The 14,683-nt window shown below is 52.0% G+C and overlaps 1 protein-coding gene across 2 annotated transcripts; it reads left to right on the top strand.

Annotated features, from left to right (window-relative positions):
- The first annotated feature begins 62 nt into the window (after positions 1-62).
- lin37 (lin-37 DREAM MuvB core complex component) lies at positions 63-14,360 on the top strand. Of its 2 annotated transcripts, NM_001007999.1 has the most exon segments (12): positions 133-168; positions 7,290-7,388; positions 7,533-7,647; positions 7,845-7,920; positions 8,107-8,157; positions 8,796-8,825; positions 8,945-9,027; positions 10,087-10,238; positions 11,925-12,068; positions 12,150-12,223; positions 13,278-13,836; positions 14,005-14,360. In NM_001007999.1, coding segments are annotated over 9 exon segments (726 nt in total). In that variant the 5' UTR covers positions 133-168; positions 7,290-7,388; positions 7,533-7,613; the 3' UTR covers positions 13,360-13,836; positions 14,005-14,360.
- Positions 14,361-14,683: the final 323 nt, after the last annotated feature.

The raw sequence follows: 14,683 nt of genomic DNA on the forward strand, positions 1-14,683 counted from the left end.
GGCAGCACGGCAATGGGCGGGGCGTAGCGGGATGCTCTTCTGTGATTGGTTAGTACTGAATGACGAGCAGCTCGCAAGAGAAGCGCATTGGCTAAACCAAGAAAGCGTTCGCCCAATGACAAAGGGAGGGGGCGGAGATTTAAGCGCAGCGCGGACGGTTCGGAGTCGGTAAGTTCTGTCAGTACCAATGGCGGCGGGTTGGGTTTATGGTTCGGAGGCTTGTTTAGCGGGACCGTGTAGGGTACATGGAGCAGCTGCAATATTGAGTATCTGTTTCCCGGTATTCCCTTCGTGAAAATAACTATAAAGATTAACTACAACTCCCAGCGTCCCCTAAAGGGCCTTCGCCTTTTTAATGGCAATAGCAGGGAGAACAGCCTTTCCTAAATGGCTCTAGTTGGGGAGATCATGAACTACAACTCCCAGAATCCCCCAGAGGCTTCTGCAACATTTGGGGGCAACTTTATTTATCTGTCAAGAATTTGTCCTTTCATAAATCTGCTTCCTGAGGGGATCCCAGTGTGTGTGAGACTGACCCCCAACTGGAGTGCCCCAACCAGGCCCCCATCAGCCCCTGCCCCCCAACTGGAGTGCCCCAACCAGGCCCCCATCAGCCCCTGCCCCCCAACTGGAGTGCCCCAACCAGGCCCCCATCAGCCCCTGCCCCCCAACTGTAGTGCCCCAACCAGGCCCCCATCAGCCCCTGCCCCCCAACTGGAGTGCCCCAACCAGGCCCCCATCAGCCCCTGCCCCCCAACTGGAGTGCCCCAACCAGGCCCCCATCAGCCCCTGCCCCCCCAACTGGAGTGCCCCAACCAGGCCCCCATCAGCCCCTGCCCCCCAACTGTAGTGCCCCAACCAGGCCCCCATCAGCCCCTGCCCCCAACTGGAGTGCCCCAACCAGGCCCCCATCAGCCCCTGCCCCCCAACTGGAGTGCCCCAACCAGGCCCCCATCAGCCCCTGCCCCCCAACTGGAGTGCCCCAACCAGGCCCCCATCAGCCCCTGCCCCCCAACTGGAGTGCCCCAACCAGGCCCCCATCAGCCTCTGCCCCCCAACTGTAGTGCCCCAACCAGGGCCCCATCAGCCCCTGCCCCCCAACTGTAGTGCCCCAACCAGGCCCCCATCAGCCTCTGCCCCCCCAACTGTAGTGCCCCAACCAGGCCCCCATCAGCCCCTGCCCCCCAACTGTAGTGCCCCAACCAGGCCCCCATCAGCCCCTGCCCCCCAACTGTAGTGCCCCAACCAGGCCCCCATCAGCCCCTGCCCCCCAACTGGAGTGCCCAACCAGGCCCCCATCAGCCCCTGCCCCCCAACTGTAGTGCCCCAACCAGGCCCCATCAGCCCCTGCCCCCCCAACTGTAGTGCCCCAACCAGGCCCCCATCAGCCTCTGCCCCCCCAACTGTAGTGCCCCAACCAGGCCCCCATCAGCCCCTGCCCCCCAACTGTAGTGCCCCAACCAGGCCCCCATCAGCCCCTGCCCCCCAACTGTAGTGCCCCAACCAGGCCCCCATCAGCCCCTGCCCCAGTGAGCTTACAATCTAAGGTCCCTATCCCATTCCCATCAGTCCCTGCCCCAGTGAGCTTACAATCTAAGGTCCCTATCCCATTCCCATCAGTCCCTGCCCCAGTGAGCTTACAATCTAAGGTCCCTATCCCATTCCCATCAGTCCCTGCCCCAGTGAGCTTACAATCTAAGGTCCCTATCCCATTCCCATCAGTCCCTGCCCCAGTGAGCTTACAATCTAAGGTCCCTATCCCATTCCCATCAGTCCCTGCCCCAGTGAGCTTACAATCTAAGGTCCCTATCCCATTCCCATCAGCCCCTGCCCCAGTGAGCTTACAATCTAAGGTCCCTATCACATTCCCATCAGTCCCTGCCCCAGTGAGCTTACAATCTAAGGTCCCTATCCCATTCCCATCAGTCCCTGCCCCAGTGAGCTTACAATCTAAGGTCCCTATCACATTCCCATCAGCCCCTGCCCCTGTGAGCTTACAATCTAAGGCCCCTATCCCATTCCCATCAGTCCCTGCCCCAGTAAGCTTACAATCTAAGGTCCCTATCCCATTCCCATCAGCCCCTTCCCCAGTGGAGCTTACACTCTAAGGTCCCTATCCCATTCCCATCAGTCCCTGCCCCAGTGAGCTTACAATCTAAGGTCCCTATCCCATTCCCATCAGTCCCTGCCCCAGTGAGCTTACACTCTAAGGTCCCTATCCCATTCCCATCAGCCCCTTCCCCAGTGAGCTTACAATCTAAGGTCCCTATCACATTCCCATCAGCCCCTGCCCCTGTGAGCTTACAATCTAAGGTCCCTATCACATTCCCATCAGCCCCTGCCCCTGTGAGCTTACAATCTAAGGTCCCTATCCCATTCCCATCAGTCCCTGCCCCAGTAAGCTTACAATCTAAGGTCCCTATCCCATTCCCATCAGCCCCTTCCCCAGTGGAGCTTACACTCTAAGGTCCCTATCCCATTCCCATCAGTCCCTGCCCCAGTGAGCTTACAATCTAAGGTCCCTATCCCATTCCCATCAGCCCCTGCCCCAGTGAGCTTACACTCTAAGGTCCCTATCCCATTCCCATCAGTCCCTGCCCCAGTGAGCTTACACTCTAAGGTCCCTATCCCATTCCCATCAGTCCCTGCCCCAGTGAGCTTACAATCTAAGGTCCCTATCACATTCCCATCAGCCCCTGCCCCAGTGAGCTTACAATCTAAGGTCCCTATCACATTCCCATCAGTCCCTGCCCCAGTGAGCTTACAATCTAAGGTCCCTATCCCATTCCCATCAGCCCCTGCCCCAGTGAGCTTACAATCTAAGGTCCCTATCCCATTCCCATCAGCCCCTGCCCCAGTGAGCTTACAATCTAAGGTCCCTATCCCATTCCCATCAGCCCCTGCCCCAGTGAGCTTACAATCTAAGGTCCCTATCACATTCCCATCAGTCCCTGCCCCAGTGAGCTTACAATCTAAGGTCCCTATCACATTCCCATCAGTCCCTTCCCCAGTGGAGCTTACAATCTAAGGTCCCTATCACATTCCCATCAGCCCCTGCCCCTGTGAGCTTACAATCTAAGGCCCCTATCCCATTCCCATCAGTCCCTGCCCCAGTAAGCTTACAATCTAAGGTCCCTATCCCATTCCCATCAGTCCCTGCCCCAGTGAGCTTACAATCTAAGGTCCCTATCCCATTCCCATCAGCCCCTGCCCCAGTGAGCTTTACACTCTAAGGTCCCTATCCCATTCCCATCAGTCCCTGCCCCAGTGAGCTTACAATCTAAGGTCCCTATCACATTCCCATCAGCCCCTGCCCCAGTGAGCTTACACTCTAAGGTCCCTATCCCATTCCCATCAGTCCCTGCCCCAGTGAGTTTACACTCTAAGGTCCCTATCACATTCCCATCAGTCCCTGCCCCAGTGAGCTTACACTCTAAGGTCCCTATCCCATTCCCATCAGTCCCTGCCCCAGTGAGCTTACACTCTAAGGTCCCTATCCCATTCCCATCAGTCCCTGCCCCAGTGAGCTTACAATCTAAGGTCCCTTTCCCATTCCCATCAGTCCCTGCCCCAGTGAGCTTACAATCTAAGGTCCCTATCCCATTCCCATCAGTCCCTGCCCCAGTGAGCTTTACAATCTAAGGTCCCTATCCCATTCCCATCAGTCCCTGCCCCAGTGAGCTTACAATCTAAGGTCCCTATCCCATTCCATCAGTCCCTGCCCCAGTGAGCTTACAATCTAAGGTCCCTATCCCATTCCCATCAGCCCCTGCCCCAGTGAGCTTACAATCTAAGGTCCCTATCCCATTCCCATCAGCCCCTGCCCCTGTGAGCTTACAATCTAAGGCCCCTATCCCATTCCCATCAGTCCCTGCCCCAGTAAGCTTACAATCTAAGGTCCCTATCCCATTCCCATCAGTCCCTGCCCCAGTGAGCTTACAATCTAAGGTCCCTATCCCATTCCCATCAGCCCCTGCCCCAGTGAGCTTACACTCTAAGGTCCCTATCCCATTCCCATCAGTCCCTGCCCCAGTGAGCTTACACTCTAAGGTCCCTATCCCATTCCCATCAGTCCCTGCCCCAGTGAGCTTACAATCTAAGGTCCCTATCCCATTCCCATCAGCCCCTGCCCCAGTGAGCTTACAATCTAAGGTCCCTATCCCATTCCCATCAGTCCCTGCCCCAGTGAGCTTACAATCTAAGGTCCCTATCCCATTCCCATCAGTCCCTGCCCCAGTGAGCTTACAATCTAAGGTCCCTATCCCATTCCCATCAGTCCCTGCCCCAGTGAGCTTACAATCTAAGGTCCCTATCCCATTCCCATCAGCCCCTGCCCCAGTGAGCTTACAATCTAAGGTCCCTATCACATTCCCATCAGTCCCTTCCCCAGTGGAGCTTACAATCTAAGGTCCCTATCCCATTCCCATCAGTCCCTGCCCCAGTGAGCTTACAATCTAAGGTCCCTATCCCATTCCCATCAGTCCCTGCCCCAGTGAGCTTACAATCTAAGGTCCCTATCCCATTCCCATCAGTCCCTGCCCCAGTGAGCTTACAATCTAAGGTCCCTATCCCATTCCCATCAGCCCCTGCCCCAGTGAGCTTACAATCTAAGGTCCCTATCCCATTCCCATCAGTCCCTGCCCCAGTGAGCTTACACTCTAAGGTCCCTATCCCATTCCCATCAGTCCCTGCCCCAGTGAGCTTACAATCTAAGGTCCCTATCACATTCCCATCAGCCCCTGCCCCAGTGAGCTTACAATCTAAGGTCCCTATCACATTCCCATCAGTCCCTGCCCCAGTGAGCTTACAATCTAAGGTCCCTATCCCATTCCCATCAGCCCCTTCCCCAGTGAGCTTACAATCTAAGGTCCCTATCCCATTCCCATCAGCCCCTGCCCCAGTGAGCTTACAATCTAAGGTCCCTATCACATTCCCATCAGTCCCTTCCCCAGTGGAGCTTACAATCTAAGGTCCCTATCACATTCCCATCAGCCCCTGCCCCTGTTGAGCTTACAATCTAAGGCCCCTATCCCATTCCCATCAGTCCCTGCCCCAGTAAGCTTACAATCTAAGGTCCCTATCCCATTCCCATCAGTCCCTGCCCCAGTGAGCTTACAATCTAAGGTCCCTATCCCATTCCCATCAGCCCCTGCCCCAGTGAGCTTACACTCTAAGGTCCCTATCCCATTCCCATCAGTCCCTGCCCCAGTGAGCTTACACTCTAAGGTCCCTATCCCATTCCCATCAGTCCCTGCCCCAGTGAGCTTACAATCTAAGGTCCCTATCACATTCCCATCAGCCCCTGCCCCAGTGAGCTTACACTCTAAGGTCCCTATCCCCATTCCCATCAGTCCCTGCCCCAGTGAGTTTACACTCTAAGGTCCCTATCACATTCCCATCAGTCCCTGCCCCAGTGAGCTTACACTCTAAGGTCCCTATCCCATTCCCATCAGTCCCTGCCCCAGTGAGCTTACACTCTAAGGTCCCTTTCCCATTCCCATCAGTCCCTGCCCCAGTGAGCTTACAATCTAAGGTCCCTATCCCATTCCCATCAGTCCCTGCCCCAGTGAGCTTACAATCTAAGGTCCCTATCCCATTCCCATCAGTCCCTGCCCCAGTGAGCTTACAATCTAAGGTCCCTATCCCATTCCCATCAGTCCCTGCCCCAGTGGAGCTTACAATCTAAGGTCCCTATCACATTCCCATCAGCCCCTGCCCCAGTGAGCTTACAATCTAAGGTCCCTATCCCATTCCCATCAGTCCCTGCCCCAGTGAGCTTACAATCTAAGGTCCCTATCCCATTCCCATCAGTCCCTGCCCCAGTGAGCTTACAATCTAAGGTCCCTATCCCATTCCCATCAGTCCCTGCCCCAGTGAGCTTACAATCTAAGGTCCCTATCCCATTCCCATCAGCCCCTGCCCCAGTGAGCTTACAATCTAAGGTCCCTATCACATTCCCATCAGTCCCTGCCCCAGTGAGCTTACAATCTAAGGTCCCCTATCCCATTCCCATTGGTCCCTGCCCCAGTGAGCTTACAATCTAAGGTCCCTATCCCATTCCCATCAGTCCCTGCCCCAGTGAGCTTACAATCTAAGGTCCCTATCCCATTCCCATCAGCCCCTGCCCCAGTGAGCTTACAATCTAAGGTCCCTATCACATTCCCATCAGTCCCTGCCCCAGTGAGCTTACAATCTAAGGTCCCTATCCCATTCCCATCAGCCCCTGCCCCAGTGAGCTTACAATCTAAGGTCCCTACCACATTCCCATCAGCCCCTGCCCCAGTGAGCTTACAATCTAAGGTCCCTATCCCATTCCCATCAGTCCCTGCCCCAGTGAGCTTACAATCTAAGGTCCCTATCCCATTCCCATCAGTCCCTGCCCCAGTGAGCTTACAATCTAAGGTCCCTATCCCATTCCCATCAGCCCCTGCCCCAGTGAGCTTACAATCTAAGGTCCCTATCCCATTCCCATCAGTCCCTGCCCCAGTGAGCTTACAATCTAAGGTCCCTATCCCATTCCCATCAGCCCCTGCCCCAGTGAGCTTACAATCTAAGGTCCCTATCCCATTCCCATCAGCCCCTGCCCCAGTGAGCTTACAATCTAAGGTCCCTATCCCATTCCCATCAGTCCCTGCCCCAGTGAGTTTACAATCTAAGGTCCCTATCACATTCCCATCAGTCCCTGCCCCAGTGAGCTTACAATCTAAGGTCCCTCTCCCATTCCCACCAGTCCCTGCCCCAGTGAGCTTACAATCTAAGGTCCCTCTCCCATTCCCATCAGCCCCTGCCCCAGTGAGCTTACAATCTAAGGTCCCTATCACATTCCCATCAGTCCCTGCCCCAGTGAGCTTACAATCTAAGGTCCCTATCCCATTCCCATCAGTCCCTGCCCCAGTGGAGCTTACAATCTAAGGTCCCTATCACATTCCCATCAGTCCCTGCCCCAGTGAGCTTACAATCTAAGGTCCCTATCACATTTCCATCAGCCCCTGCCCCAGTGAGCTTACAATCTAAGGTCCCTATCCCATTCCCATCAGTCCCTGCCCCAGTGAGCTTACAATCTAAGGTCCCTATCCCATTCCCATCAGCCCCTGCCCCAGTGAGCTTACAATCTAAGGTCCCTATCCCATTCCCATCAGTCCCTGCCCCAGTGAGCTTACAATCTAAGGTCCCTATCCCATTCCCATCAGCCCCTGCCCCAGTGAGCTTACAATCTAAGGTCCCTATCCCATTCCCATCAGCCCCTGCCCCAGTGGAAGTAAGTGCCCTTGTCATTTCCTCATTCACAGCCTGTAACCCCCAATGAGAGACATGGGGCTGAATCAGTGCTGACAGATCCTGCACGGTGATGCTGGGGGAGAAAGGACAACTCTGCCTATAGCCAGTAGGTGAGTAATATTACACTATTAATGTACAGATAGTATTACATTATATTCCCTGTAACACCGGCAGTGATTGTGCCTAAATACAAGGCTCAGTGTGTGCCCAGGGCATTCTCTTTATTTCTAACGCATTTACTTTCCATGTTCTAGGGTCCCTGACAGTTATATTGGGGGGTCCTTACACACTGCAGCGCCTCCTGCTGGTCACCTGGAGTCCCCGCTGTAGCAGCCATGTCACTCGCCAAGGTGAAAGTGGAAAAAACAGGTGAAGAAAAAGATGCTGCTGTCTCTCTGTCCTGCTGTAACAATTGATTGCAAGCTCTGGGGTTTTGTCTTTGTTGTGGTTACAGTGCCATTGCTGAACTGTCTGACCGCCCTTATAAAGTACTGTCCCTCATATATCTGTCTATTGTGTCTCCTTGCCTGCCATTGCTGTCCCCTCGTGCCATGACTCTCTACCAGACCTGGAGGCAGGGAGCGCTCGCAGCCGATTGGATGCTGTACTGCAGGGTCTCCTGGATAGAAGCGATGTGGACAGGTGAGATGGGGGCTGTACCTGTGGGTGCTGCTGAGGGTGTAGTGAGAGCCACTGTATATGCACATTTATAGGCAGGGGTATCGCTGGGAGTTATAACATAGGCCGGTGTGTAAATGCCCCGGTACCCAGTGTATATGAGATACACAGAGTCACAGACATGTAACACGTGTGCACTTCTACACGCAGGGATCAGATGGAAGATGAGACGGGGAAAGCTTCTACCGACCCGCACTGCAAGTAAGAGAACATTCCTCACTGCTGATAGGAGTTTGTATCATTTTATTATTAAATATTCAGAAGGTTTCTCCCCCCAGTACTTACCCAGGTACAGAGCTCTGATTCTCTGTACTTCCTGCTCCTGGGCTGCTCTCTTTCCCATGGTCAGGCAGGAACCTCCCCCTGGGTAAGTGAATCCAATCTCCCCCCAGTACTTACCCAGGTACAGAGCTCTGATTCTCTGTACTTCCTGCTCCTGGGCTGCTCTCTTTCCCATGGTCAGGCAGGAACCTCCCCCTGGGTAAGTGAATCCAATCTCCCCCCAGTACTTACCAAGGTACAGAGCTCTGATTCTCTGTACTTCCTGCTCCTGGGCTGCTCTCTTTCCCATGGTCAGGCAGGAACCTCCCCCTGGGTAAGTGAATCCAATCTCCCCCCAGTACTTACCCAGGTACAAAGCTCTGATTCTCTGTACTTCCTGCTCCTGGGCTGCTCTCTTTCCCATGGTCAGGCAGGAACCTCCCCCTGGGTAAGTGAATCCAATCTCCCCCCAGTACTTACCAAGGTACAGAGCTCTGATTCTCTGTACTTCCTGCTCCTGGGCTGCTCTCTTTCCCATGTGCTGCCGGTGTTACATTGCTTTGTTTTCTTCCCTACAGAGACTCCTCCCCTTCTGCTGCTGGAAAAAGGTATCACTATCATTTCTCTTTACGGTAACTGCTGCAAAGGAGGCACGTGCTTTACTGCACCCCCTTTATACCCCACTTCCTGTTCCTCCCTGATGAGGGTCCCCTGTTCCCCCCACTAGGCCCTCGGCGCGACTCTCTCACCATCGGCGGAAGAAGAGAAAAGAGGAGGATGGAATAACGGAGAGCAGCCAGCCTAAAGCAAGTAAGGGCCGCGGGGGCAACACGTAGGGCAGGGGGGCAACACATAGGGCAGGGGGGCAACACGTAGGGCAGGGGGGCAACACGTAGGGCAGGGGGGCAACACATAGGGCAGGGGGGCAACACGTAGGGCAGGTAGATAGGGGGTGGGTAGGTGTAAGCTGTGCATTCAGGGAATGGAGGTGCCCAACATATGGCTAAGGATCATGGAGACTCATGTTACCCACAGCTAAGGGGCAGTGGGGCAAGAAGGCACATTATTGGATAACAAGGAGGGGCTGGGGAAAAAGAGGGGGGGGCAAGTTACACACAGAGGGAATAAGGAGCTGTATCATAAATTGCCCTGGAGATGCAGCGCTGCTGCCACCTTGTGGGGTGACCATGACTTGCAGGCTGGGTTCTCAGGGGACCTGCAATAGGTGCTCACTGTGCTACACGGCTGCTACACGGGTGCTCACTGTGCTACACGGGTGCTCACTGTGCTACACGGCTGCTACACGGGTGCTCACTGTGCTACACGGCTGCTACACGGGTGCTCACTGTGCTACACGGCTGCTACACGGGTGCTCACTGTGCTACACGGGTGCTCACTGTGCTACACGGGTGCTCACTGTGCTACACGGGTGCTCACTGTGCTACACGGGTGCTCACTGTGCTACACGGGTGCTCACTGTGCTACCCGGGTGCTCACTGTGCTACCCGGGTGCTCACTGTGCTACCCGGGTGCTCACTGTGCTACCCGGGTGCTCACTGTGCTACCCGGGTGCTCACTGTGCTACATGGGTGCTCACTGTGCTACCCGGGTGCTCACTGTGCTACATGGGTGCTCACTGTGCTACATGGGTGCTCACTGTGCTACCCGGGTGCTCACTGTGCTACATGGGTGCTCACTGTGCTACATGGGTGCTCACTGTGCTACATGGGTGCTCACTGTGCTACATGGGTGCTCACTGTGCCACATGGGTGCCCCCCCCCCCCACTTTGTTCAGATGTGATTGGCCGGAGCTTCCCCAGGGGGCAAATCCCTGTAATTGTGTAATGCTGAAACCTCTCCTCCCATCAGACACCTTCATCATCCGCCTGTTTGATAGAAGCGTGGACCTGGCCCAGTTTTCAGAAGAAACCCCTCTGTATCCTGTGTGCAGAGCTTGGCTCCGGAACGCTCCGTCAACGAGACCCCCCGAGCTCCCCCACACTCCCCCGCCGACAGATGATGTAAGGGAGACTCAAGTTATTCCTCATTAAATATAAATATGTAATGTAGCCTTGCCGCTATAGTCTCAGATATTACTATGAGCAAACTTAGGGGGCTGTTCCTGCTGAATTGTGCTTAGTACAGGGGAATCCCTATGTGCCATAGTTTTATGGTATCTCTCTGTACAGGCTATGGGCAAACTTAGGGGGCTGTTCCTGCTGAATTGTGCTTAGTACAGGGGAATCCCTATGTGCCATAGTTTTATGGTATCTCTCTGTACAGGCTATGGGCAAACTTAGGGGGCTGTTCCTGCTGAATTGTGCTTAGTACAGGGGAATCCCTATGTGCCATAGTTTTATGGTATCTCTCTGTACAGGCTATGATCAAACTTAGGGGGCTGTTCCTGCTGAATTGTGCTTAGTACAGGGGAATCCCTATGTGCCATAGTTTTATGGTATCTCTCTGTACAGGCTATGAGCAAACATAGGGGGCTGTTCCTGCTGAATTGTGCTTAGTACAGGGGAATCCCTTTGTGCCATAGTTTTATGGTATCTCTCTGTACAGGCTATGAGCAAACTTAGGGGGCTGTTCCTGCTGAATTGTGCTTAGTACAGGGGAATCCCTATGTGCCATAGTTTTATGGTATCTCCCTGTACAGGCTATGAGCAAACTTAGGGGGCTGTTCCTGCTGAATTGTGCTTAGTACAGGGGAATCCCTATGTGCCATAGTTTTATGGTATCTCTCTGTACAGGCTATGGGCAAACTTAGGGGGCTGTTCCTGCTGAATTGTGCTTAGTACAGGGGAATCCCTATGTGCCATAGTTTAATGGTATCTCTCTGTACAGGCTATGAGCAAACTTAGGGGGCTGTTCCTGCTGAATTGTGCTTAGTACAGGGGAATCCCTATGTGCCATAGTTTTATGGTATCTCTCTGTACAGGCTATGAGCAAACTTAGGGGGCTGTTCCTGCTGAATTGTGCTTAGTACAGGGGAATCCCTATGTGCCATAGTTTTATGGTATCTCTCTGTAAAGGCTATGGGCAAACTTAGGGGGCTGTTCCTGCTGAATTGTGCTTAGTACAGGGGAATCCCTATGTGCCATAGTTTTATGGTATCTCTCTGTACAGGCTATGGGCAAACTTAGGGGGCTGTTCCTGCTGAATTGTGCTTAGTACAGGGGAATCCCTATGTGCCATAGTTTTATGGTATCTCTCTGTACAGGCTATGGACAAACTTAGGGGGGCTGTTCCTGCTGAATTGTGCTTAGTACAGGGGAATCCCTATGTGCCATAGTTTTATGGTATCTCTCTGTACAGGCTATGGGCAAACTTAGGGGGCTGTTTCTGCTGAATTGTGCTTAGTACAGGGGAATCCCTATGTGCCATAGTTTTATGGTATCTCTCTGTACAGGCTATGGGCAAACTTAGGGGGGCTGTTCCTGCTGAATTGTGCTTAGTACAGGGGAATCCCTATGTGCCATAGTTTTATGGTGTCTCTCTGTACAGGCTATGGGCAAACTTAGGGGGATGTTCCTGTTGAATTGTGCTTAGTACAGGGGAATCCCTATGTGCCATAGTTTTATGGTGTCTCTCTGTACAGGCTATGGGCAAACTTAGGGGGCTGTTCCTGCTGAATTGTGCTTAGTACAGGGGAATCCCTATGTGCCATAGTTTAATGGTATCTCTCTGTTCTTCTATCTGTACAGGGGGAAGGAGTGAATGGGAGCATTCAGAATATTTACCATCTGCCCCCCCCGTTACCCAGCCCTGCGAGCCCCTCGGGGGAGCCCCTCAACCTGAGGATCCCCTCCCCCCTTCCCCACGAGGAGGAGCCATTAAATCTCGACACAGTAAGAACCACCTGATTTGGTTTCTCCCACCTAAAGTCTTTTCGTAGTTAATGGGTCCCTTTTTTTTTAACCCTTTAACAGGCGCCTGAGTTGGCCCCCAGCACATCCAACCTCATCTATGAGAATATGCACCGGTGGAAGAAGATCCGGCAAAGGTATTTATGACTCTGATAGGCCGGCAGGCGGAGTGATATTACTAAGTGTACGAATGGCCTATTTTTCGCAACTTTTCCATTGGTCTTCATTTTTTATAGTTCAATTATTTGCCTTTCTCTTCTGACTCTTTGCAGCTTTCAAATGGGGGTCACTGACCCCGGCAGCCAAACCCTATTGCTCTGTGAGGCTCCAGTTTTATTGTTATTGTTACTTTTTATTCCTTATCTTTCTATTCAGCCCCTCCCCTATTCATATACCGGTCTCTCATCCCTAGTTGCTAAGGTAATTTGGACCCTAGCAACTCTTTCCAGCTTTCAAATGGGGGTCACTGACCCCGGCAGCCAAACCCTATTGCTCTGTGAGGCTCCAGTTTTATTGTTATTGTTACTTTTTATTCCTTATCTTTCTATTCAGCCCCTCCCCTATTCATATACCAGTCCCTCATCCAAACCACTCCCTGGTTGCTAAGGTAATTTGGATCCTAGCAACTCTTTCCAGCTTTCAAATGGGGGTCACTGACCCCGGCAGCCAAACCCTATTGGTCTGTGAGGCTCCAGTTTTATTGTTATTGTTACTTTTTATTCCTTATCTTTCTATTCAGCCCCTCCCCTATTCATATACCAGTCCCTCATCCAAACCACTCCCTGGTTGCTAAGGTAATTTGGATCCTAGCAACTCTTTCCAGCTTTCAAATGGGGGTCACTGACCCCGGCAGCCAAACCCTATTGCTCTGTGAGGCTCCAGTTTTATTGTTATTGTTACTTTTTATTCCTTATCTTTCTATTCAGCCCCTCCCCTATTCATATTCCTGTCTCTCTTTCGAACCACTGCCTGGTTGCCAGGTTAAATTGGACCCTAGCAACCAGATAGCTGCTGAAACTCCAAACTGGAGAGCTGCTGAACAAAAAGCTAAATAATTCAAAAGCCGCAAATAATAAAAAAATGAAGACCAATTGCAAATTGTCTCAATAGTACTCCCTGCATGATAGTTAATTTTAAGGTGAACAACCCCTTTAAGAGCGGGTGAGACTCTCGTGTGTGAATCTCCCACAGGTGGAAAGACGCCTCGTACCGTAACCAGCAGCGCTACGGCCAGAGCATGAAAATCCTCAAGGAGATGTACGAGCGCCAGTAATGGGACCCGCCGTGCCAGCGCCGGATTCCGTGCCATTGGGGAATGGGGTCCCGCCCACTTAGCAGTGGGAGCCAATGATTTTAAGCACATTGGGGTGTTGCCACACCCCTTTTACGAGTTTCTTGTTTTATATGTTTAGCTATAGACGTGCCCCTGCTAACTTTTAATACATTATAGAATGTCCTATTCCTAGCAACTTGCAATTGGTCCTCATTATTTCTGTTCTAACACTTTCAAACTTTTAAAACGGGGTCACTGACCCCAGCAGCCAAACCCTATTGCTCTGTGAGGCTCCAGTTTTATTGTTATTGTTACTTTTTATTCCTTATCTTTCTATTCAGCCCCTCTCCTATTCATATACCTGTCTCTCATCCAAACCACTCCCTGGTTGCTAAGGTAATTTGGACCCTAGCAACTCTTTCCAGCTTTCAAATGGGGGTCACTGACCCCGGCAGCCAAACCCTATTGCTCTGTGAGGCTCCAGTTTTATTGTTATTGTTACTTTTTATTCCTTATCTGTCTATTCAGCCCCTCCCCTATTCATATACCTGCCTCTTATTCAAACCATTCCCTGGTTGCTAAGGTAATTTCAGCCCTAGCAACAGGAAAACTGACCCGGCAAGCCAAACCCTATTGCTCTGTGAGGCTCCAGTTTTATTGTTATTGTTACTTTTTATTCCTTATCTGTCTATTCAGCCCCTCCCCTATTCATATACCTGTCTCCTATTTTCTCCCTGGTTGCTAAGGTGATATGGACCCTAGCAACCAGATAGCTGCTGAAGAAAAAGTGAAATAACGAAAAAGTAATAAAAAATGAAGACCAATTGCAAATTATCCCAGGACTTCATTTTGATTCATTTCAATTGAATTTTATACAAACAGGCCCCTCTGTACCAGGTATATTAGGCAGGAAGAGTTTATGGTTCACGTTGGAATCTCCTTACTATACACACGTCGTTTGTTACTTGTTTTAATGACAATAAAATTTTTATTCCCATTTATTTCCTGTTTGTTACAGGCCCAGTAATACTCATTATTATTATTATTATTATATTGTGCCTCTCTGCTCATGTCTACTGGCACTTTAACCCTTTGACTGCCAGGCAGTTCTGGTAATCCATTTTTTTCATTTAATGTAGCATCTAAATCACTGACGTGCTATGACGGTAGGCAGTCAAAGGGTTAAACATTTATTAAAGGGGCAGAATACTGGAGGCAAGTTAGTAACTGCAAGTAGGAAAGTATCTGAGTGGGTTTATGACAAACAGGAGCTGCTCTGTGCCAAGACTGGCGCCAATCGTAGGAGAGTAAAATGCACGCTAGG

The sequence above is a fragment of the Xenopus tropicalis genome, chromosome 7 (assembly GCF_000004195.4).
Source record: "Xenopus tropicalis strain Nigerian chromosome 7, UCB_Xtro_10.0, whole genome shotgun sequence".
NCBI lineage: Eukaryota > Metazoa > Chordata > Amphibia > Anura > Pipidae > Xenopus > Xenopus tropicalis.

Coding starts and splice junctions, on each gene's coding strand:
- lin37 (XM_031905012.1), top strand. CDS start 7,614: ATGTCACTCGCCAAGGTGAAAGTGGAAAAAACAG. Junction 7,648..7,844: donor GGTGAAAGTGGAAAAAACAG/GTGAAGAAAAAG, acceptor ACTCTCTACCAG/ACCTGGAGGCAGGGAGCGCT. Junction 12,069..12,149: donor AGCCATTAAATCTCGACACA/GTAAGAACCACC, acceptor ACCCTTTAACAG/GCGCCTGAGTTGGCCCCCAG.